The sequence below is a fragment of the Chelonia mydas genome, chromosome 19 (genome assembly GCF_015237465.2).
Source record: "Chelonia mydas isolate rCheMyd1 chromosome 19, rCheMyd1.pri.v2, whole genome shotgun sequence".
Classification (NCBI taxonomy): domain Eukaryota; kingdom Metazoa; phylum Chordata; order Testudines; family Cheloniidae; genus Chelonia; species Chelonia mydas.
Window position 1 is genome coordinate 3774407 of NC_051259.2, and position 25904 is coordinate 3800310.

Consider the following 25904-nt stretch of genomic DNA (forward strand, 5'->3'; position numbering starts at 1 on the left):
CATAAAACTCTTGGTGTATTCCTAGGTCAGACTAGGGAAGAGGGAAAGGGAAGCAGTGGCATTGGACTCAGCCTCTGCCAGAACCCCAGAATTACTGGATGCTTCTGCTAAAAATCATCACCAGTGAAAATGTTAACAATGTTGACATTTCAGACATCATTATTAGGCTCTAGAGCCAACGTACCAGTGGTATAAAAGGAATGCTTCGTGCCTTTCTGAGCTGTAGCATAGCATTGGGAAACATTTGGAAGATTTTCTATGCAACTGTAAGGGCAAGAAATGAAGGGTCTGATTCTCTGCTTCATCATTCACTATAAAACCAGTGAAGAGTTACAAAACTGGCATATGAATACTTAAATTCTGGAGAAACAGATGGGGACAACACAAAGGTCAGTACAGGGTCATACCCTGTGCTAGCTCAATCAGAACCCTGCACCTCTATAAACACACCTGTGCTTCAAATCAAGTACAAATGTGCATAAAATGAACACTTGTAGGGACATGAGTGATTGTAATATTTATACTGTTCAACTTCCAAATTTCGAGTCCTGCTTCGATAGGTGACATAATAGATTAAAAGCAACAGACAAAAAAGATGCTTTAAAAAAAAAAAAAAATCAATAGCCATGAAACTTGAGACCCGTTTCCTAAAATCCTTACTCCTAAAATCCTTATTCATAGGGACCTGGGCCTCAGTATCAATGGCACGCCTCTAACTCCATCTTGAAAGCTACGTCACAACAGGTGCCCTCCAACTAGCAGGTTTTGCTTCAACAGAAACAAGTTTACCTCCAAATTTTAGTTCCCCTTGGTCTTCCTGTGCATTCTTCCATTGGACCCAATTCCTCCAGGCATTTACCCCATACATGTACTTCAGGGTCATCCCAGAAACAGAGCAGCCTGGATAGGAACCCTGCATAAGATTCCGAGGCTCCACAGAAACTATGGACTTCTTCCTCCCCTGCAGGAAATCCAAAAAAGCTCATATAACACTGTCCAATTATGGACCCCTTTTAACCTGATCTCACAGGAAAAGTGCATTACGCTTTGACCAGCTAGAAAACGCTTACACTCCTGAAGCTCCTGTTATAACAGAGTGTCAGAGGACTTCATAAAAGAGTGGAGAAATATTAACTTCATTTTAAAGAAGGGACAACTAAGGCACAGGGAGGTTCTGCACACACAGCAAGTCAACGACAGAGACAAAACATAGGTCTCCTTGCTTCTAGTCTCTTGCCCTAATCACTGGACAGCAATGCCACAGCCCATGATTAAAATGCATAAACGAGTACAACTTGATAGTTTTCTGTGCATTATTATACAAATAAAAATATAGGCTCCAAAAAAGTTGCTTTTAAATGCTACACACTCTTTAAATGCTACCCTATAAAAAGAACACTGATTCCTCCTAACAAAAATACCTAATTTTATAGAATAAACATAAAATGTAGATAAAATATTTCCAATCCTGATCTTTGTTTCCTTATTTTGTGTTTGTTCAAACTCACGAGAAGTAAATATGTATGTAAGATTAGCACCTTAGATACATGGAGTTTTTAATATGAATGAAGGATGCTTTCTTACCCGTCTTTTTGGCTGTGGGAAGCCATCTCTATGTCTCCGCCTTGCTCGTGAACGTGAGTGGAGACCCAGTCCTTTACTGAGTGGGTCAAATGAGTCTAAAGTCAAAACAACATCAGCACAAGTTAAATTAATTATATGATTTAACGGGGCCATCTAGAAATGAGAGTTTCAGACATTACGAAGTATCTTAAAATTCGAGATGCCACATCTGGATATTCCTGTTGCATTACCACTGGATAGTTAAGCAGTGGTATTAAGTTGTAAAGCAGCTCTGTCGAGGTTGTCAGCTAGAAGGAAGCTCGGAGATGGAGGACTCCTATGTAAGGGACATGGAATTCTCAGGGTAGGGGGAAAAGCCCCAACATACTGATGTGCTTCTCTACATAAGAAACTGATATCCTTTGTACTCATGAAAGACTCATTAAGACTCCCACCAGGACAGAGAGGTGTCAAATTCACAAGCAGTCAACGAAGAGTAACCACTATTCTCTATCAAATCCTCTAAATGATGTCTTTTTAAAGTGTAAGCAAACATGTGCTCTATGTTATAGGGTCCAAGTATCTCTATTAGAGAAGATGTATTGCAGCTTTAACAACATGCATTTGTACTGAGTAACAAACATAAGCCCTTCGTGGGCAAATTAACTTCTTGCATTAAAGATAACGGAAGGCTAGTTCCCAGCAAATCATGTAGATTTTTTTTTAAATACGTGACAGTGCATTTTTCTACATGTTACACAAACCTGAGGGAAAGTCTGCCTCCAGGTCCTGCTCCATGTCCCCTTTAGAGAACTGCCTCAGCTCGGGGTCTGGATCCTGCATGGCATTTGATCGTAAGGCATAGTGATTCAGCTCGTCCTCCCAGCTGTGTGGAGTTGACACTGCTTCCGATTCTAGGTCTCCACTGTAGGTGCTGCCTTGATCTGCAATTAAGAGGACCCATGTACAAAATGCACCGAAAGGAAAAAGAGATGTACAGTAGGACCCAAGTCCTCTCTGCAAATGAAATACCAACCTTTCTCAAATATCTTAGGGTCCAGGAACAGCTCATGCTCAGATGTTTGGGATCCTTAAGAGAAAAAAAAATACAACTACAATTCGTATGGACATGAAGTATTTTACTTATTTAAAACAGCAGCTGAAATGCAGAATTTCTTAGCTCATATAATTGATCCAAAAGGTCAGGAGACTAACTGGTCAATCTTGGGCAAAGAATAGTGCGGGCAGATGCTGTGCAGATTCTATACTCCCCACTATAGCTCTACTAATACACCTTAACCTGGACTCCAGTCATCTCATGGAAAAATAAACCCAACCCCCCCATCATTCACACACCATTTTCTTAATTTTTTTCCTCACCTCACTATTTACTGGGGTCATTTGCAGACAAACAGGATCTTTGTTTTGTCTTTTCAGGTTGCTTCCCATCTTTCATAAGGGGAGATTCCCCCTTCTCCCCCCAATCCCGTCTACAGTCCAGTCGATGAAAACCCGACTTAGACAGCTGGGAAACTCTTGGGTGGCATTACCAGCTCTATGCTACTCTCCTGGTGCACACCGCCTGAAAATGCACAAAGTTCTGGGGCAACAGCTCCGCACCCCCTGGGGTCTCTTACTGCCAATGCAAGTGAGACCAGCCCCTGGCTTCCCCCAGGATCAGGGAAGTGTAAAAATGCCACGTCGCCACCTCTGGCCCCCTGTACCTCCTCTGGTCCTTTGACAAGTACAGCTCAACCAGACCCAAGGTTCTAGCCCATAAACCCCTGAAAAAATCACATGTGGCTACTTGTGAGTGAGGGGATCAGGACCTGCAATGGGAACCGAGCAGCAACCGTAAATGAATTTTAAAGAGAAAACAAACAAACATGCCCTCAAAATAAACAACAAAAAAACAGGCGACAGGATATGGAAGCAAAATTATTTCTAAATGGACTATGTGTTTAAAGTATTCAAGAAAGCATCCTGGCTTTAAGAGACGGGTAACCAAAATCCCTTATGGAGGAAGACCATTTTCACTGCATTTGCCCGTGGGAAAATAAAATAGCAGCTTGCTGATGGGGCAAAAGGAAGGCTTATCACAGCATGAGGCAGGGGCATCTGGTCCAATGCAGGCAAAGCTGACATCTACCTACCTTTCACAGAAATCCTTCCTTTAATATCCTTTTTAAAATGATCACATACCTCCATGAGAGTGCGTTTTTTCCTTCTCTTCATCTTCTGCAATCATTTCTGCCATTTGAAGGAGATCAGCCTCAAATGGATTTGTGGGAATCTTCTCCTTGATGTCCTGAATAGTCTCTATGATCTTATCGGCATTGTCCAGAGTAGTTGGGATAAGCATGGGAACTGGAACCTAAACACACACAGGAAAGTTTAGATTTCCGAGCAATGACTTGTTTTGTTGTACATGAAGTAGTTTTTTTGTGTACCAAATGCATTGAAGAGGATCCAGCTATTTTTCTTCCTCTGGCTCTTAGTCTGTGTTGCCCCTTTAGTCTATCTGCAGATGGGACAACTTGCTGTATCTCTGCAATAACCGGAACGATTCCTTTTACCACCACCTCTTTCCCCTACTGCCCAGCTTTATGACCCTGCAAAATGACCAAAACAAATCAAGCGGAAGAGGACTGGATGGGATGAACACATGGCCTTTGTGGCACTTCCAGCCTCTGAAAACTCTGGGACCTAGACCCCAGGATCTGAATCTGAACCCAAGATTCTCACATTGGATTAGCCTATGCTAACTCTTTTCCTAAAAGGATGTTTACAGTATTTACATTGCTAGAGGTTCTGAAAGCACCCTGGGACAGTAGCAGAAACGCTACATAAGCGGGTATTTGGTTATAGATAAGAGAGACTCAGGCCGAAGATTTTAGGAAATCTCTCTCTAATTCAAATCTTTTGATAATGAAGTTGGGACCCCAGGGTTATAATTTAAGGTACAGTAGCAGAGGAGCTCTTTGAGGATGGGTATTAAATTTTAAGTGACCTCTAAGGCAATGGGAGATGACTATAGCTCTTGCAACCATCTTTTCCCCCTGAATACTGCCTACTGGGATGTGTTTAGACAGAGTAAGAACAAATATAACCCTCACTGTTCTTTGTTCTAGCGAGACCAATCTGTAAACTGCAGGCCATAGAACATAACCATGAGTTGTCGGATGAACTGAAGGGTAACTTACAGGTACTGGGACCCCAAGTGGAACTGGCGTATACTGGGTGAAGAGGTGAAGGGGCACGGGCACAAACACTGGTACAGGAACAGGCACCACAAGGATTTGGGGTCGAACTTCATCTTCCTCTGTCATATTTAAAAAAAAAAAAAAAAAAAAAAAGTGGTTTGGTTCCCAGAGGCAAGGGAGCGTCTGACAACTCAGTAATATCTCAGAGTGGTCCATGGAGAATTATTATTAATAATTCCATTAACAGCGACTTCTGCTTGTAGCTCTCCATGCACAACCTTGTACGTTCATCCCAGTGACTGACACGTCTACACAGCTGTGCGCACACCTCCTGCCCCTAGCTCTTAACAGAGGATTACATGCCAGGTAATAAGACAGATTTACCTGAAACAGGACAGGATTCCTGTCAAGACAGATAAATGTATGTATCATAGAAAGTCAAGGGCTATGACTTAGACCACTCTTCACCGGACTAGCTTCCACCCCCTTTGTATGGCAAGGGCTAAATCCTGGTCACAAAGGGTCAAATGGGAGTTTTACGATTGATTTCACTTGAATTGGAATGTAGCCTTAAAACGTTTAGGGCAAGTATTCAAATTTGCCAAATTTGTGCCTGTGTCTGCATCAGTAAAAGCCAGCATTTTATTGAAAAACTGCACCTACACATGCCAGGTGGATTATTCCATAACTAACTATTTAATTCACCCACACTGGGTTTGACACTCCACTCTTTTTATGGACTTACTCTAGCAAATCCCCTGCATCTTCCTTGGAAGTGACATTTAACTTTAGTGCTGTTATTAGAAACTGTTAGGTGTACAATTCAGATGTAAACAATACTGTGACCATATACATGAACAATTGCGGAGAAAGGTATTTCATACGCTGTTCTATCAGAAGAAGGATGATTGAAATGAATACTAGACTGCGCGATCTTGTGTCTTGTACTCAAATTGGGAGCCAAAAACTCCTTAATTCTAATCCTAGAGCAACACAAGGTCCCTCTGTAGCCTTCAGCATGTCTCTTGACCTCCCTGCTTCACTTTCCATGTCTATAACATGATGATAGCACCCTTGTGAAAGTTAGAGCTGATTCCAAGGTGCATTCCACATGCAGTTTTCATGGACTTCAAGAAATGCAGATGGAGATTCTTATATAGTTATAACAGAAAATGATGCTTAAAAGCACTATGCAATCAAGCAAAACCCTTTTATTTTAATATTAGAAATCCTTGTCACACACACTGTTACTCATTCACCTGCAATACAGGCCTTTTTTTTAAAAAGGAAGGCAATCTGACACGTACCAGTCTGGCATTCCTTATTCTGGGTATGAGGTTTGCAAGACGTGGCCTTGGTCTGGGTGATCGGCTTGCACAATAATGCTTTGTTTTTTAAAAGCCTTGGAGGTTGTGATGGTGGTAGTTTCAGGGCGTCTGTCTGAGTACTAGCCTGGTTTTAAATACAGAAAAGAAAGTATGTTAAGTTCAATACATTTGGCTATGGTATTTTGTTACAATATGAGATACAAGCCTCCTGCAATATAAGACAGATATAATTTAAAAAATGGAGAATTTGGTATGCAACATGCTTTACTGTTAAAGTGTGATGACCACAAAAAATTTTCAAAAATGGTATCTTATTTGCTCCTCGTGTGTCTTTACATCTCTCTCTTATTTCTGTCAGTGAAGCAAAGGGTGTTTTGTTTATTGCTGTCAACACTGCTGAGAATAAACCTGCAAGAGTGTCTTGTTTTAGATAACAAATAACGCTGGCTAAGTTCTGATTTGAAACCTTAACTGTTTAACAAATATCTAAGACCCAGAAAGAACACAGCTTAGTTTTCAGATGCCATGTGGGGAATGCAATTAGAAATATCCCATCAGCTAGGCAAACTCATGTGAAGTCACTAAAAGGGAAAAAATATAAAAGTAGAACACACCAACCCCGTCAATCTTAGGATCACTTTTTTGACTGTAAGCAGACTGATTAGTTTTGTTTCTAATTTCCTGCACACTGTGCTGAATATCTCTCTCTTTCATCATCTATTCCAATAGCATGATCAGATTACAGTAGAGACTCCACTGGGGGGGAACATATATTTGCATTAATGGGCATATTTTAGTTTAGAACATCAAATCAGCAGTTTACCCGTGTACACCAGAAGAAAGACTTCTCTGTGCAGCACAAATTCTAGCTATCTATGAAGATGTTAACACGTTGGACGTATTTTGAATCTCAGTCACTGTCAGAAAAAAGATCAGTTTAAATAACTGCTGTAACACTACATATGGAACAGAGATATCTGATGTTTGGATAATGTCTCTAACAAATTAGTGTGTCTGAGCAAAGCGGGGGGAGGGGGAGCAGGAGGAAGCGTAAAGGTTCTTTTGCAAAAAACTTACATCTCCAATGATCTTTGCTGTCACAGTAGGAACTGCACCTGTTAATTAGAACAGCATAAACTTAATTTCTGTGTTGCCTAACAGCAAGGCCCTCTTCCTACAGAGGTCAAGTCTTAATCCCCACTGGGCCCAATTCTCTGTTGAATTTAATTAACATTATAGTTATTTACACCTGTGCAAAGTGAATGTGAAACCCTCGCCATTCTAATTTGGTAGCATTTTACATTTGCTCTGCAGTGGTGTAAGTGAAGGCACAAAGTGCAGGGCAATGAAGAATTGGGCCTGTTATCTTCAATGGGAGCAGGACCTAATGCTGCCTATCAGATCTATGAGCAACCAAAATATAAGCCCAAGAAAAAAAGATATAAAGACTTTGAAATTGAGTATTGAGGAATTCTACCTTGTAAGACGTTGTTGGAATTAACCGTGGGCTGGGCAGCAGGGGCACTTGCTAGGGATACCACGTTTGCTATAACTGGAGTTGAATCCTTCCTTAGAGAAGGAGGGCCTGATGAAGACGTTGGTGTCATGGAAAGGTTTGCTGTTTAGAAAAAGCAGAAGAAATATAGTGTAAGCATTAATATTACTGATAACAGGGCGTATTCATAGCTAGTCTAACATATGATGCAAGACCCACCCTCCACTCCAATATATACACTCTTATAGTTAAAAGCTTGTGTAAGTGTCAACTGCAGGTTTTCAATTTAGATTAAAAAAAATCTGTTTCTTTAAATTCCATATGCAAACCATGCTACCCAATCAGTAGGACATCTCAGATGTTCATCACAGCATGAAAGGACGTTTCTATTTGTATTATTATGTTTTATTACATAAGTGCCATGGGGCCAACTGAGAACGGGACCGCACTGTGCTAGGCACTGTACAAACTGTAGTATAAGAGACAGTCCATGCCCCAAAATCCTTATAATCTAAACAACTCAGGCGAATTGTAACCATGCCCTACAAGACTCTTCACTATCAAAGGTTTGTTTAAGTCCTTGACATTCATAATCCCCATGTTTACCATATTTCACAAAAGGTACTGTTCCCAGGAGTCTCTGGTACTAATCCGGACATGAGGCCAGATTTTCAGAAGTACTGCACACCTGTAGCACTTCTGTTTCAGATGAAGTTGCAGGTACCCTGAACTTCTGAAAATCAGGGCCATGGTACCTATCCCTATCCTTACTACTTAAAACACACTAACTGACAAACTTTACACTACACCAGGAGTGTCAAATGTTTTAGTGACGGTGTGAGAGTATAAATTAAATTACTGAGTTACATATTACCCTCAATCCACAGCAAAAGTCCCACTGCTATCAATAGGAGATCTGCACAAGGATCAAGGGTAGAATATGGCCTGGAAGCATACAATATGCTTTAATATTATTTATTATTTGGTGAGTAATTTACAGTGTTGCAGTCACTATCATTCACTGGCAGAATATGCCCCTCTTTAGGACCACTACTATTTCTCCCCTTTGTTTCTCTTCCTCTTCCTGTCTTCCTCCCCTCTAACACTTCATTCCCTACAGCAACTCACAGTTCCTATTCCTTTGGGATGAACTTTCACCCTCCTTCCCATTCCATCTGCTCAAATAATCAGTGAGGAATAGCTACAGCTTACATCAAGCTTAACACTAATATTTTAAGAGTCAACACCTAACGAAACTGGAGCTCGGAGTCATTGTTTCAAAATGCCTGCACATTTGGGAAGACAACCCAGCACTGGTTAAACTGAGTTCACATTTGAAAGTTTGTCTTCACAATCATGAGGTTTACAAATGTATTTTTTCTAATTAATACGTAGATTCTGCCAAATATGATGCTGCCATGTGGGCCGCTTCAAGAAAACCAGGTGCCTGATATCTCTTCAACAGACATTACTCTAATCGAATGTGCTTTTGCAAACAGTGACACTCAAAAAGTAATTTTTTATTTGTCTCGTTTTCTCTACATTGAGCATTTATGTCTACTTAACACGTAGAGAAATCTTGTTTCTCCGCTACAGAGGATTCAAGTAACAAGAGGCAGAAAAGCCCTATATCAGTGTTTCTCAACCTGAGTGAGGAGGGATCACAAGTGCAAGGCCAGCATTAGGGGGTGGCAAGCAGGGCACTTGCCTGGGGCCTCATGCCACAGGGGGGCCCGTGAAGCTAAGTTATATGCTTCAGCCCCGGGCAGCAGGGCTCAGGCTTTGGCTTAGTAGAGAGGTAAAAAATTTATTTATTTATTTATTTTAAAGACCAAAGCAGGTTGCCAGCACAGAAAGGTTGAGAAACATGGCCCTGTATCATAGAATCATTGGTTTAGAAGGGACTGCTAGGGTCTAGTCTAACCCCCTGCCAAGATGCGGGATATACCTGAGTCCATCCAATGGCTATTCTCTCAGTAGGGGGTGTGTGCGTACATTATTTATGAAAAGATCCACTGAACTGAATTTCCCCCGAAATGTACATACTGCATTATCCAAAGCAATTGTTCTGTTCTTATGTTCTAATTCACATCCTATTTTACCTGTGTTGTTCTGAGGTGGGGGTTCAGACACAGTTTGCTGATTACAGAACATCAAAATACAAAGCAGGTTGCAAAAATGTTTGATCTCCCCTTGCCATTTCATAGACTCACTGAGTTTACCTTGTCTTTTACAACCATCACACTTTGCCATCTAAAAAAAAAACAGCACAGGGAAAAAAATTAAAAAAAACTCAAATACCAGGATAACAATGCATGCATATAAGTGACCCCCTTCCCACCTACCTCCAAAAAAACTTTTCAGCTTATATGCTGGTACTTTTATAATGGCTGCAACATTTATTGGCACTGCCACAAAACAGCCTAAGGAATGAGAGCATTATATGGTGTTCTCCTGCGAGGTTCCTTTATATGTAGAACTGGTGTTCACAACTTGTGGGGGGTCGGAGGCATTCAAAGCCACAAAGGGAACCTGGCACCCAACTCCCCTTTCTGCCTTTGGCTATCTCCCCTGCAAAGCCTAGGAGCAGCACCAAAGCCAATAAACAGGATTTTATAATTAAAGAGGCACAGGGTGGTGAGCTGAGTGTGCCCCAGAGTGAGTCAGAGAACAAGCAGGGCTGAAGACCCAAATAACCTGACTAATTCTGACAGTAAATGAAAAACACCAAAGAACAAAGACTTCTTTTTCATTCAGCTCCCACAGATATGCACGATTTTAACGGAAGCAGAGGTCCACTGTAGACAGTTTCACGCAGCTCTTGGGCTTCAGAAGTTCTTTTGTTATGGCATTTAAATTTCAGAAAGTGACGCATGAAAGCTACTTACCTGATAAAACAAAACCGTAAATTTAGACATGCATTCTTCTGAGCAGAACTCCTCCATCTTCCCCCCAAAGTGATTCTGGACCAGTTTGGGGGAAGCCTGTAAACAGTAACTGCACATTTTACAGTGGTTTCCCCAACGTTTAGCCAAGTCGTGTTTATAGAGCAGTTTACAACCTAAGACATCAAAGGAAGAACAAAAAAAAATTTTTTTTATATCAAATTAAGGTGTTTATTTAGTTCTTGCAGTTAATTGTGACTTTTATGATCAATTTTAATAAATTATCGTAAAGTATGGTAAAGACCTAGGAAGGTTAACAGATGAGATTTCTCATTTTCTTGCCCTAATTTTATGGCAGGATGCTTTCTGATAGGATTTACCTGACACACAGGCCTGCCTTTTCTTACCTTCACTACAGAATGGCTTGTCTATTCCTGAGAATCGCACTGTCTCCTTGATAATCTTCTCAATTTTGCAATATGCACACATTGCCATTACACTACTTCTCTTCTTATATTCATCACAGCAGGTCTTTCCACAAAACTGAAACATTTTACCCTGTAATTACATGAGAATAATTCAATTATGCAAAATCTTGTTTTCCCTCCAAAACCAGTATTTTTAAATAGTTAAAAAACAAAACAAAAAAAAACATGTAAGGTATTTCTAGTGCTGGTGAAAGTCACCATTTGATAATGCTGCAGAATAAAGTCCGCAGAACAGGTGCAGCACAAGGTGGGAGTGGAAAGGTTCCCACAGATGCACCCATCAATGTTCTTCACTCCTGATCAAAGGGATCATCTCTAGAGGCAAGAAGGAAAGCTGCCTACATAGTCATTTAATCCTTTGCCTTTCTTCTGAGGCAATCAAAAAGGAAGCAAATCAATGCCAATTTTGATGGTGGTTTTGCTGTACCGAACCTACTACCCAAATCCCAGGATAGCTGGCCATAGCAAGACACCAAAGGACTATTGTCAGGTTATTGCCCCTTGTTAGGGTTTTGTGTCCGTTTCTGATTCAGAAAGATCTGCATGCAAAGCTCTAATCTTTATTACCTTGTAGTCAAGCAGTTCAGGTTTGGTTGCAAACAGTCGGTTACAGTGCTGACACTTGAGTTTCACAACAGTGCGGGCAAAAGTGACTTGCTGGGACTGAGCAGCGAGCCTCTGGAGACCAGCTGCAGCTGAGCTGCTCATGGAACTGGGGGAGACAGTCGAGGTAGTGCCACCTGATGCTGATACCGTTGCCCCAGAGGGAATGCTTACAATGACTTGACCCTGCGACAGGGGCACCACAGAGGAGTTCATTCCTGCAGGCTTGTTGAACAAGTTCTGTTGGAAAGCAATTGAGGAAGGTATATTTTGCAACAGGAAACCCATGTCTTGGAGATTATAGCACTAGTCTGCCATTCTATTAATTGAACTTTGAAAGAAAGTCTAGACATGATACCTGAAAAGCTACAACACAGCTGTAACTGCAGAAATTGCGTATACTCCCATCTGACATAGCCAGGTGATACTGAGGGATTGCTGAAGTTTTACAGCTGTTACACTGAACTTGGACACCTGATGGAAAAACAATGAAAAAAGAAAACCTAGTGAATAAACCCATGATTAAAAGCATTGCAAATGGCTTTATGCTGTGCGTACAAAAAAACACCAAGCATTCTGAATGACAAAGTTAGATATATCTAAGAAAGAATATGACCAACATCCTATAGAAAAAGCAGCAGCCAGAGTAGATTGAGCACTTTATGATATGTTGGCATGAGCACTGCAATGGTGGTACATAGGTTCCTGCATCGTACTTTATTGTTAATTAATGCTCACAGTATTGCTGGCAGGTCAGTAAACATTTGCCCATTTTACAAGAGAAGCATCAGAGGGACAGAAGCTAAAGCCAAAGGGGGAATGAGTGTCAATCTGGAATGTTAAAATGCAAAAGTTCCGAGGCCCTCACCTGTCATTTGTGACACGTAAAACCCTCAACCCTTTTACAACAAAAAATAAAAATACAAAACCTGCTGTTTAAACAATAATACATTTGAAGGGTATGGCAGAAACATGATGACCTATGTACAAGATACAGGAAGCAGAGTACTAGAGTGATTAAAGTCTTCCCAGTGCTTTTGACTATATGAAAAGCTATAATTTTTTAAAATTATAATTGTAGTACTGGAACACAGTGTATGCAGAATGCGAAAGAATGTATGTTCCTTGATAAAATCCCATGGTAACTGGCTGAGAAAGAACTTGGCCTGCAAAGAACTGGAGTGTTTTACAAACAAAGGCCCACAAACAAACCAACAAATCATGCACTGGTCATCACCTCAGAACCATCATTTATGCACAATTTCATCGCAATTGTAGGCATGCCCATGACAAAACGGTGCACTAGAGTAGTGCACCCTGCCACTCACACCACACCTGTCTGTTTCATGCTTGTGAAGAGGAAGTACATTAAGATTTACAGGTATCTTCCTGCTCTCTGAAGTCATAGGAAATTCTGCACAGGTTGTTATTCTAGCAGACAGGGAACAGGATGTGAATTCGATATCAACACAGCAGATAGATCCACTTTTAGAGCTATCAGCATTCAAAGCATGCAAGTAAGTTTACACCCAAGTACATAAAAAGAAAAAGAGGTAGTAAACTAATAGTTGATAAAACTTTAGCTTCTATTCTTTTTTCCTGGCAAAATAAGATAATATTTAAACTGGAAGCACTATAAAGTTAATAGTTGTGTATACAACAAGGAAAAAACATAGCTCTTATTTCAGCCTATTACTCTAATGATTTTTTAAGCTTTGTTTTCAGGATGAACTAAATTTGATCTAAACTAGATGGAACTACGGATGTAAAACAAAAACAAAGGAATACAGTTACCTGCAGATGTAACCATTTTAACTCTGTAGGCTGACAAGCAGTTAACAGAGCAAAAGAGTTCGGTCTTTCCTAAATTATTTGTGCTCTCTATCATCTCAGCTGAAGATCTCAAAGACTTGCACAGTGCACAGGGTGTGATTTTTGCTGATTTCTGTGGAAAGAATAAAATAAGTCATTCATTTGAAGCTTAAAATTGGTATCAAACCTGCACATTAATCACTCTAGTACATAAAATATGAGAGCCAGTGTATGTGAAGTTTGATTTCTTATGAAGTTATTGCAGTGTTTATTACTTACAATGCATTTCTTCACTGTAACCTTATGCTCCCTCATGTTTGTTTGTACTCCTTGTTTTATGTCTAGGTTGTAAGCCCCTAGCATAATAGTTCTGGGGCCTCTAGCCACTGCTGCAACACCAACAATTCCATTCATCTAGTAGCTTTTGTTGGAGTGTCTCAAATATTTTACTAACGTTAACTTTCAACACACCAGTGAAGTAGGTACGCAATATTGCCATTTTTGCAGATGGAAAGACGAAGGCACAGACAGGTGAAGTTACTTGCCATGGGACACAGTCAGTGGCAGGGCTGAGACTAGAGTCAACTACCATCTCCTATCCTTAAAAATGCATTTTGTTCTGTAATCAAGTAATATCGGAATTTTGTGGAAGAACATAAGGGAAAGATAGACTATATACAATGTAAGCATTTAAACTATCAAAGACAAGCAGTTGGTTAGAACTGGTTTATCAGTTGCGATAAATATATTTTGGGCATAAGTTATATACAAGCAATAAAAGATTTATTAACCTTTCATTTTCTTTTTTTTATAAGCTTTGTAAATATTATGGTGGTGCCAGTAAGGTCTCCATAGTTAAGGTTATACTGAGATTCGTACAAACAGAACTAAAATCCCTTTTTTCACTGTTTAATTAATTTGGTTTCTTAATTTGTCCCAACAGCTCTTCGGAAGACAATTTAATTTTCCAGGTCATTTTCTGGATGACATGTTCCTACTTTTCCAGAACAAACACTTAAAAAAAAATCATTTTGAAATTCATCCCCTTTTTCTGACTTATGTAATCTGAATAACGGAACCGCAGGCTCTTCAAATTACATACTGCATGCTTACTCTAGCTACAGTTGAGGGAATTTTTTTCTAAAATAATTAATTTTTTTAGATGCTATTTGTCATAACATTTTTGTTTTAATTATAAATCAAAAGCTCGTGTCTTTAAGAGGTACCATTATAATATCAGAGGTAAAGATAAATGAATAGGGAGATATGAATGACCCTATCATTGTCCCCTCCCACATTCCCCTTCACCCAACTCCCTTTACACAGTCATCTCTCCACTCCCACTGGCTCCCCACAACACTGCTTTCTGGAGTTGGAGGAACAGAAGAGGAGAGTGGGGATGTGGGTTTGTTAGAGATGTGAGGGCGCAGAGGGACATCTAAGTCCCACCACTGATTTGCAACTGTACAAGCTGTACAACTACATTGTGTTAAAAATTTCTTCTAAAAAGGAGAGGGGAGATAAAAAATTAAGAGGAAGGAAAAAAAAAAAAAAGAGGGAGGATGCAAGTGACCAAAACTTAAAATATGCTCAGCCATAGACTGAATTTCTTAAAGTCCTGGGAGAAGGAGAGGGGGGAGGGATTATTTGCATCGTTTGCAGGAACAGAACCTAAGAAATAAAAGAATAAAAAAAGGAAGGCTGGAGGCTGACATTAGTAGAGGACACAGTTACAGTTGTGTGGGTGCCTTTACTATACATTTCTTTAAATTGTTTGATTGCTTAAGTTTAGCCTTAACTAGTTTTTTGGAGTCACATTCCTTTTTTGGGGATAAAAACATTCTTGTGATTTTGTACCCTTCAATTATTGATATATACTCTCAAAATGTAACACCAGGTTAATGGAGATTTTTCTCTGGAAATGTCAAAACAAAATATATACCAGTGATACTGAAACAATTATTTCATAGAGCTAATGGCTTTTAGCTGTAGAGCTATAAAATATTCACTATTCACACTGGAAAGCAACAATTAGCCAGCTATTATTAAAAAAAAAAAGTTAGTTAAAAGGATCAGAAAGGGCAGTGAATTAAGCAGGGTTGGGAAGAGAGGAAACAAAGCCCCTCAACTCACTGTCATATGAAAATGTTTGAGATACATGTTTGTAACTCATTTATGCAGTACAAATGGGTTTCTCCGATGAGACACAACATAAAACTTAAATTTGAAATCATTCTTTCCTAGATTTCTACTGCATAAAGACACATATTTCTCCCTTTTCCCAGTTCCTTTCCATCTAAGACCTGTTCCTTGCTCTTTCATCCAGGTTTAGGCTACAATTTTCAGCAGTGATCATTGTTTTTGAAGGTACATTTTTGCATCTGCACATCAATTACCTGCAGATACAAATGCCACCATTTAATCAGCCAAGTACCTGATTTGCAGGCAGAGTCAAGTATCTTGACATCTTAATGGTGATACCTGAATGGACAATGCAAAAATGGAGGTTACATTTAAAATATCAGGGCCTTATTATTTATCTTCTATACAGTGCTACAAATCTACAGGGCACCATATTGTGGTAGGTAGGTGTCAAACAGGTAACTGGTCCCTACACTTAAGGACTTACAAGCTAAAGACAACAAAACAAGGGGGATAGCCATTAGAGCTTGAGTGTTCAACATAGGGTTCTCTTAGAGACAGGCTTGAGATATAGTTTGGATGTCAATTTGAATTTCTCCAAAGTTGGTGATGTCTGGATATGAGATTTTGGTTCAGGTCTATTTCTAGTTTATCAGAGGTGGAGTCAGAGGAAGCTTAGCATCTGCTGGTAGCCGTTCTAGGCATGCAAGGTAGCATGAAAAAAGGTATGGAGACAAAGTGACATGTTTGAGCAGAGCTTGAGAAATTAAAGGGCAGAGATGTATTCAGGACAGAGTTAATGAGAACTGAAGCCTTCAGTTGGTCTATTCTAAAGTCTACACTTATCAATTAAAGTAACTTCTCAATCGATGGGGCACATGAAGTTTTAGAAGTATCAAAAAAAAAGTACCTGTTTGTACCCGGTAACACATGTTGAACTGCAGAACTTCTTTGACTGTCCTTCTATTTGAAGAACGTGGCATTGGCCAGAGCCACTGTAACAGTAGCCCCCGCAATTCTCACAGCAGTTCATAGTCAAGTTATTAGCAGAACGGAACTTGGAGAAGCAGGCATCACTGCAGAGTTTGTGTACAACATTCTGATAATTCACTTCATGTCTAATCTAAAAGAATAAAAAGGTAAAATAGTTAGTGTCTGAGATATTAAACTGTTCTGATCTGCAGGAAATTCAAACTAGAAAGTAGAAGTTACATATGAATTACCACTGCATTCTTCTGGCACATGCTGCACTTGGTTGAAATGCTGTTAGTATGAATAGTAACAACAGGTTTCCTTTTCAATTCATATGTAGAAAGACATGACTGGCTGCAGAAATCCTTGCTGGAGTTTGTATTGTCAAACTGCGCAGTGATCACATCCTTTGGATTTAGGATCTCTCTATTTAAATTAAAAAAAAAAAAAAAAAAAAAAAGACCAGCTTGATACATCTGTGGCCCTTGGCAGACCAAACGCATTCTCTGTAATAGCAGTAGTAAGAGAGTGTGACAGTCTCTCACTCCCATGGGCTTTATTTCAATACAGTAGCCTTTCTCAACTATAAAACCCGCAGAATACACTGAGACAAACTTCTTTGTTTAAAAATCTTACTCTCAAGGCGGGTTGTGTTTTTGCTCTTGTTGTGACTGCTTTACACATTAACTTAGACAAACCAGTTTGCTTACATGTCACTAAGTAACTCTGCTTTAAAATGTAGTATGGAAAATAAGGTGATGTAGACTGAGAAAGAGCAAGAGAAACATTTGTCAGAAACTTCAGAAAGCAGGATACCTAAATTAAATTCAGAAGAGAGTTCCTTTAACAAGGAAAATACTCATCAAAGGGGAAAAACAACAACAAAATACAACTCCTGATCACTGTGAAGCCTGTGATGGCTTGACCAGTGCTGTTCCAATCCTTCCTTTTTTCACCTTTTGTGCTGCTCTATTTGATTCTTAACCACTGAATTTGACAGAGACGAGTTAGTTTTTCCTCTTATTTCCTGCCCTGCCTGCCCTCTTAATTACTGCAACTCTTTTGGCTAAAATGCTTTAAAATTCTTAAAGAGCAAATCTTCTATGCCAATGCTCTTGATGGAAGGCTTCTGACAGTAAAATAAAGTTTAAAATAACACTGCACTTATTGCAGATGAGAACTACTTTTCTGAACACAAATATGAACAGCAGACAACTGAAAATTGTTGTATGTTCTCAGTAATGCATTAAACATACCAACATAACAAATTGCTGACCTTGTAAATCTGAAGGTAACAAATCTGTTATTGAGGAAGTCACAGTAATATAAACAAAGTAGCATTCATTATGAAAAGTGACTTTTGTAACTAAAAATACCACATATGAATAACTCTCCTTGATAATCAGATCCTGCCACAATTAGGCTCAGAGGCTATTCATTTGCCTCAGATTATGGTATATATTAGATATTGATGAAAGCTTGAACAGCTACACCCAAAATTTCTCTTGGTTTAGTTTGGAGATAAGGACACAAAAGAAGATATGGTTTATAGGCATTAAAACTGCTTCTGTAGCAGTAGACAACAAATCCTGGTTCAATGCTACTTTCTTATTCAGAACAGGTTTTTCAAATTATGCCTATAAAGGGCAAAGTTTCTTTCTCCATACCTGACAGGAGTTGTGAGCATCTGATTTAGGTCATGATATCCCCATAACCAGAAACTTATTTCATGCTCAATAATTTCATTTCTTCAACTCAGCAAGGGTTAGATATTATATAATGAAGTGCCACCTGCGTGCTCTCAGGTGGCTTCTTTGGTCAAAAACTTAAGGGACAAAACATAACCTTGCAAAGTGGAGAGATTACCCCTATTGCTAAGTTCGATAAATAGCTTAGAGAGCTAGAATTTGTAGGGAATCTCATGAAATACAAGCTATCAATTACATTCAACTACTAAACTTGATTTTACTTCATTGACTTTAGTAATTTAATTGTTTTAAGTTGAAGAGCATCTGTTAAATGCATTCTCAAAATATATTTAAAACTTGAAGAAATCTAATTTTGTATATGATTATTTTTAGAATGGGGGAAGGGGACCAAGTACCTTTTGAGAGGCAAACTTTTATTTCCTGTTGATTTTAACTGGAAAAAAAGAAGGTGTGCATATCAGGGTAAGCGTTTTAAAAAATATATGTAGTTGCATACAACAGCCCATTTGCAGTGACAGAAAACCCAGTTCACACTACCATTTGCAGACAGCTCAATCAGCAGAGGCAGAGAATGAAATGTATTTCTGAAAGGAAAGACTGGTGGTAGAAGTGGATACTGGGGGGCCAGAGGAGGAAGGAGAAGATGTAAAATAGTGATCCCTAACAAGCTAACTTTTCTTCACAAACAAAGCCTTTAATTATTCATCTGAATTTTAGTTATTACTAGAACTAGCTAGAACACTGCTTTACTTTGAGCAGCTTGAGCACGTCTTCTTTGTAGAAGCTGGTGGACGAGAAGCTGGAACAGTGTATCCAGTGAGGCACAGTGTGGAGCAGAAGAGCTGAGTAGAGCCTTTCCTCTGGTACGCCGTTTGTCCCTTCTGGAGGATTTTTTTACAGCCAGAACAGGAAACCCGAATGGCTGTGGTTGGAACTGAAGGCAGCATTTTACTCATGCCAGAGGATGCCACAGCAGGCTGGAAACCTGATGTCAACTGTGGAGCTAGAAAAACAAGAGGAAATATATATTAACAGCCAGTATGTACTGGGTGAAATTCACCCTGTGCAGAAGGCCAGCCTCTGCATTTGAGGGACTAACTGGGATTTCAGTAATGCACAAGCTTTGTCCATACATACGTATATATGCGCCTTGTGCTGGCCTTCTGCACAGGAGCAAATTCCACCCATTGTTATAATTAAATACATACTTTTACATCCCTTCCAGATTTAATTCTCTCTTGGGTTCTGAAATACAAGCGTTTTGTAGGTTCCAACTGAAGAGTGTCCAGAGTGTCTAGAAGCTCAACCAGACTTCATTTCTGCTGCAGTTAGATAGCAAATGAAAAGCATGCTAACCCACGGGGTCATTTTTTGAAGTTGAAACATGTGGAAGATTTAATTACATTTGGTCTTTCCTGTTCCTTACCAAGAGGACTGCCACTGACTGAAAATACAGCACTGATCTTCAGCTCCCCTTCCTGAGTTTTTGGCTGCTGGCCGTACTCCTGAACAAAGGGAAAAGGAGACCAAATAAACAAACCTAACAAAAAGTGACATTAAAACAAATGAAAGGACATCAATTCCTTCATAATGTGCTACTAAATACAAGATCCAAGAAACCAAAACAAATGAGAACTCTTCATAAACTTCTATGTCAAAAATCAAGGGCCAGAGACATACCAGACATTGTTGCATACAAAAACCATATATATACCCACTGCCTTCTCAAAGCTCACATTGGTGTACGCAAATTGTGTAGTGCTGTGTGGAGATTTCATAGCATGAATTGTACGTCCCCTTCCTCAGTTATATTTTCAAGACACTTTGATGGCCAAGTCTTAAAACAAATCCATGTTTCTCCCCAAATAATTAGCAGTTATTAGAGAGCTTTTCAGTTACAAAGCATGTTGCAACGTATTGTTCTTGCCCTTGCCTTGTAAAATAGAGGCAAGTATAGTCCTCAATTTACATATGAGAAAACAGAGATTATGGACATGAGGAAGTCACTTAAAGAGAGTAGATGTCGGAACTAAAATGAGGTGTTCCTGTCTTCTATTCAGACCATGCACCCCTACTTGCTCTCTCCAGACATTTAAACCAAACAGCAGCCACCACCCAGAAGCAAGGCACATTCTATATGCAGATTCTAAAGTCTAAAACAATAGTTTCATGGAACTATATAAATGTTTAAACAATTTTCAAAACACACAACACATTCAATGTTCTATAAAGCAATCTACAAGGCAGATAAAGTTTATCCTATTTCCAGGCATGTGGGGGCAGTAAAATCCACATACTGTGTATAATGTCAAGCTTTATAATATTTCTATTGGGGATGGAGGAGAATTCCAAACTTCTTTACTAAGACAACTGAGTTACGTCTCTTAGAATTTCCCACAAGAACACCCAGGGATACTAGTTCCCTTTGGGAACTGATGGACTGCAACATTTAAAGGTTCTTCTCTTTTTAAAGTGAAGTTTTATCTGTGTGCACCAGAACAGAGCTTTTTTTTTTTTTTTTTTACTATTAAAAAAAAACAACTGTAAAACAACTGAAAACCACTACAACTTTTAAGGTTTACAAATCAGCTGTAAACAGACATTTTAACAACTTTAATTATAGTGTTAGCTGCAGGCACTGTTGGTAATGGGAACAGGATCACATCCTGATGTCCATCATGCATGATTAGGTTCTTAGAGAGCAAAATTTCAAAGCAATACAATTGAGCTAAAAATTAGAAAGCATCAGCCTTGAAAATCACTTGCAGCAAAGTCTGCTGTGTATTTCAGATTGAAGAAAAAACACATTCCCAATTTAACAAAGCCAAATTAAGAAAATCCTCACCAGCTTCCACATCCTCAGTAACAAATAAAGATGAATACTATAGCGTTCTTTTACCCAAGTGATTTCTGTGTCTAAGAATTTAAACTTCATATATCTTAGTTTCCAAGTCTTCACTGACATTGATCAATATGACCTTTGATAAGCAAAGGATATCCTGCATTAAGTTCTGCTTTCATAGCCAAACCCATACAGCCTGAAATAAGAATCTGCAAATTATTACACACAAGAATGAATGTTTAAATTACAGTGAACAAAATAAATAAAAAATAAATCAATGTTGTATTCTCCAACCAAACACTGACACAGATACCAACTAGCAAGTCCTAGAGTAAACGAGATTCATGAAATATTTTGTCAAATAATTTGGAATAATACATACACTTGAGAAAAAAAATAATCGCAAAATGTTCATGAACTTTGCACAAACAAAATGAGGTGAAATTTGAATGAACAGTTGTTACAAATGATATTTCCAGCTTTAACCAGTACACAGGAAACTTTTTCTTTACATTTATCTATGAATAACATCTTTGTTCACTTGGACCCAGAAGGCACCATAGTTCAAGTTTATAAAGATTTTCAAAGAAAAATAAATGGAAAGACTAAAAGGGGCAGATACAGAAGAAAGAGTACAAAAAGGTACAGAAAGAACAAAACAAAAAAATCCACCACTAAACAAAACCACCAAAACACAGGCAGCAGTGTCAATAGTGTCAGTATTTACAAATCCTAACTTTGTTCTCCACTTACCTAGAGAAGAATTATTCTCACACACACACACACACACTCTTTTTAAAAGCCTTAGGCAAACACTAATTACCCTATGAGGATGATATTATACCCATATTAGGAATGAGGAAGACTGAGGCATTGTCAAATCAAATGATTTGCTTAAGGCCACAAAACAATCAAGTGACAAAGATAGGTTAGAACTTTTAAAATCCTGCCCATGCCCCCCTGCCACCACATTCAATCCACTAGCCCAGTGGTGCCCAACTTATTACACAGGAGGGCCACATAAACCTAACCACAATCTTGTGTGGGAGGCCAAACAGATTCTACATATTTTAATAAGATTTAAACTCACCTGTACTGATTTATATTTTAAGTTCAGTTTGTTTCGTATGTATTTAGATAGATCAGTGGTTCCCAGACTTGTTCCGCCGCTTGTGCAGGGAAAGCCCCTGGCGGGCCGGGCCGGGCTGTTTACCTGCCGTGTCCGCAGGTTCGGCCGATCGCGGTTCCCAGTGGCCGCGATTCGTTGCTTCAGGCGCAGCAGCGAACCGCAGCCAGTGGGCGCCGCAATCAGCCGAACCTGTGGACGTGGCAGGTAAACCGGCCCGGCTCGGCCCGCCACGGGCTTTCCCTGCACCAGCAACGGAACAAGTTTGGGAACCACTGAGAACGACAATACTGTATATAGAAACAACCTATTCATATATTTGTGTAAACTAAAATGATGACAAAACGCTAATGAATCGGCCATTAGTATATTGTGCTGAAGCAGGCTGCGGGCCTTAGGAAATGCACTGGTGGGTCGTGTATGGCCCACAGGCCATCGGTTGGGCACCACTGCATTAGACCAATGGTTCTCAACCTTAGAATCATTCAACGTTTTTCCGTATGGTCACAAAAATTTCTATAAAGAAGTTCAAGAAAGCATTTAAGCATACACTTAAATGTTCCTATAACTAAAGTCAAGTCAATGGGAGTTAAGCATGTGACTAATTGCTTTTGTGAATCAAGGCCTCTACGGCTACGTCTACGCAGGGATAAAAGACCCAGGGCACAGCTGCAGCTGGCCTGGGCTCATCGGACTCAGGCTCTGGGGCTGAAAATACTACTATGTAGATGTTTGGGGTCAGGCCCCACAAGCCTGAGCCAGCTGATCTGGGCCACCCACAGGTTTTTTATCCCCATGTAGACAATCCCTAAGCTCTATTTCCAAAAAATTGTTTCTAGCCTTTATGCTTATGAAGGTAATCTTTCGGATGTAAACAGCAGATGTAGTCTATTTTTATTTACTGCTAAGGTGTGACAATTCACAAAATAGTCAATAAAAACCATGAATTATACTTTAGATTTTTTAAACATGACATTGCCATGGGCTGGACCGAAGTGTCTACTTTAGCCACAAATGACATCATAAACTTATATGCAGTGGTATGTTTTTAAAAAATTATGTATTACAGCATTTTTGTTTTTACCTAACAAACAGTATGAAACATTCTGGGATACGGGGTCATGGGAGGAAAAAAGTTGCTTGGTTTTGGGATTGGGGCTAGTAAAAGATAGAGAATCCCTGCACTAAGATGTACTGCCTGTAGGACTAAGCTTCAACCAACAACCAAGTGCAAGATTTAATTCATATCCAGTTTACAGGACTGGATATAAGAAACCAGAATATAAAAAGTAGTGGCAGCCTTACCTCAGAATTATCAGGTTCATCTTTAATTTTGTCTAACAGTCCCTGCTGTGGTGCCATCGCTTTATCATATTCATCATCCAAAGGCTCTTCCTTAATTCTAATATTTGATGCAAAGGAATTCCCCAGCTCCTGACCAATGGATTCCTTACTCGCAAACAGGTAGCTAGACTCCTGAAGCACAGTAATATGAAAAAGAATTACACAATATCCAATGTTTAGATGACCATTTCCTGTATGTCTGTAACTATTCCCTTCCCTCTTCAAATACTTTGGCTCTTGTGAACAAAGCAACAGACACTTAAAACCAGCAGGCTCTACAAATGTAGGATGAAATCACGGCCTCGCTGAAGTCAATGGTAAAACTCCCACAGACTTCAGTAGGGTCAGGATTTCATCTATTAAGCAGTTTTTCCGCATAAGAACGGCAGTACTCGGTCAGACCAAAGGTCCATCAGCCCAGTACCCTCTCCTCCGACAGCGGACAATGCCAGGTGAGCCAGAGGAAACGAACAGAACAGGTAATCATTAAGTGATCCATTCCATCGCCAGTCCCAGCTTCGAGCAAACGGCACGGGGCACTGCAGAAGAGCTCACCAAACAGGGACCACTTGTTTAGTAGTTGGTCTCTAAATGATGTGTACAGCAACTTTACTATCAAGGGCCCCCATCCAAAGAGGGTGGGAAAAATTAAAATAATCTGCATTTGATCTTTCAAAGTAGTAAAAATGTATATGGAGACAAACTGCAGATATTTTTTAAAAATTCAGTTTTAAAGTTACACTCACACATAAAACAGTTATTTTGAAATACCCAAAACAAATACATTTTGCTATACCAAAAAAAACCCCTGAGAGATCCATAACTTACCCTGAAGTTAGTTTCTGGAATCTGTGGTGCTAACTGTGTCCGTAACGTTTCTTCTACTTGATTAGTAACTGGGGAAAATGTATATTAAAGTGAATACAATTCTTAGACAAAACTGCTTCAAATCTGTCTTGGGTCTCTGAATATCTCCAATGTATTATAATCAAACTTCTCCTTCTCTTCCTTCCCAAAGCAGGTCAAATATAATGCTCAAACAGAATTAAGATTTTTGTTCTTCTATTAGACAATTTATTTCCCCACATCAGTGAAATGGTCATAAAATTCTGAATTCTCCCTGTGGGTTATTTGCATCTGAATGAACTCTGAGGATCCTGCCATGTTTCTGCATTTACATTTATATCTGGCTATTGGTTTTTTCAAAACAAGGAAACAAAAACAACTCATCTATTTCTTGCTTTTCTGCCCCTTTCCCTCACTCCATAAGTACTAGCAGCTAATACATGATGAGATGTATTCAGTGCATGCTCTTCGTAAAATGTTCAAAGATACTGCATTTCTTACATAAGTCTAGCAAGTTTGTGAACATTTATTATAGTTGTCACAGTTAGTGGCCACTTTACTCAAGGTTGCAAAAAGAGTTTCTGAGAGTTTCAACTTTAAGCTCATCATAATTTTCCAAAATATGCCCGTCTGGGACAGAAATATTTTGTGATTCAGACATAAACTGAGATTGTAAGACATTGATTTTAAAATACTTGTAGAGTTACAAGCCTTTGAAAATGCAGGATTGGGTATGCACAGCAGTAAATACCCAAGATGTAAATTGTGCAGAACACTAAAAGGCAGCAATCAGAAACCTCTCATTCCAGGACCAGTCCTACAGCCTACTTTCTCCCCATCCCCAGAGATTTCTGAACATGATTAGATCATATGTTAATTCAGCTTGTTTTGTTACTGTCAAGCTTTGCATCCCACACTGTACTGAGGGTTCCAGAGCCTGGGAAGTTTGAAATAGGTGCATGGGTAGCAGGACCACTAGACCACTTTCAGGCTCCCTTGACTGAGGAGAGGATCCCCAGGCATCCCTTTGGCTCTGTCCATGATGGTTGGAGAGAGAGTCCAAGAAGCAAATTCCTTGTTCCAGTAGAGAGTGTGTCTCAAAGCTGCTCTCTAGCTGACTTCTTGAAGGCACTAGTGTAGCTCTAATAAACCTTCCCCCATTGCCACTATGAAAGGCACATTCCTTGAATGGCACACATATTAATAGCATGCATTTCACAGAAGTATCAGTGCATTACTGACAAACTTTTAAAGACAAAAATCACAGAAGAGAAAAATGGAAGTATAAAGAGACTGCAAAGAACTTGATCACAATCACCGTAAGAAAGTTTAAGGTGACACTGAGCTCACTTAATAAAGCCTCAATTAACAGGGTTTAGGTTGAGATATTCCGAAGAAAGCTAAGGGAGTCAAGCACCCAATGCCTAAAGGCTAGAATTTTCAGAAGAGCCTAAATACATAATTTATAAAATATGCATTTGTCAGATTTCAGGGTTTAATGTAAAATACTTTCCCTGCATTCAAGTGGACACATTACCCTCCCCAA

The 25904-nt window shown here is 39.4% G+C and overlaps 1 protein-coding gene across 7 annotated transcripts in view; it reads right to left on the reverse strand.

Moving 5' to 3' along the window:
- The window catches only part of LOC102941947 (zinc finger MYM-type protein 4), a 55774-nt gene that overhangs the window by 10131 nt on the left and 19739 nt on the right, over positions 1-25904 (reverse strand). For 5 of the 7 annotated variants that reach the window (XM_037882066.2, XM_037882067.2, XM_037882071.2 and 2 more), the window contains 21 exons: positions 24341-24408; positions 23474-23644; positions 19627-19705; positions 18951-19203; positions 16743-16917; positions 16430-16642; positions 13360-13510; positions 11924-12039; positions 11530-11805; positions 10882-11032; positions 10478-10650; positions 9692-9842; positions 7572-7712; positions 7172-7209; positions 6074-6218; positions 4767-4885; positions 3766-3937; positions 2600-2653; positions 2328-2507; positions 1585-1679; positions 790-961 (listed from right to left, as the gene is read on the reverse strand). In XM_037882066.2, coding sequence (XP_037737994.1) covers positions 790-961; positions 1585-1679; positions 2328-2507; positions 2600-2653; positions 3766-3937; positions 4767-4885; positions 6074-6218; positions 7172-7209; positions 7572-7712; positions 9692-9842; positions 10478-10650; positions 10882-11032; positions 11530-11805; positions 11924-12039; positions 13360-13510; positions 16430-16642; positions 16743-16917; positions 18951-19203; positions 19627-19705; positions 23474-23644; positions 24341-24408 — 3093 coding nt within the window. The remainder of the gene's footprint in view (positions 1-789; positions 962-1584; positions 1680-2327; positions 2508-2599; positions 2654-3765; positions 3938-4766; positions 4886-6073; positions 6219-7171; positions 7210-7571; positions 7713-9691; positions 9843-10477; positions 10651-10881; positions 11033-11529; positions 11806-11923; positions 12040-13359; positions 13511-16429; positions 16643-16742; positions 16918-18950; positions 19204-19626; positions 19706-23473; positions 23645-24340; positions 24409-25904) is intronic. The other 2 variants (XM_037882072.2, XM_043532471.1) reach the window with 1 other exon arrangement.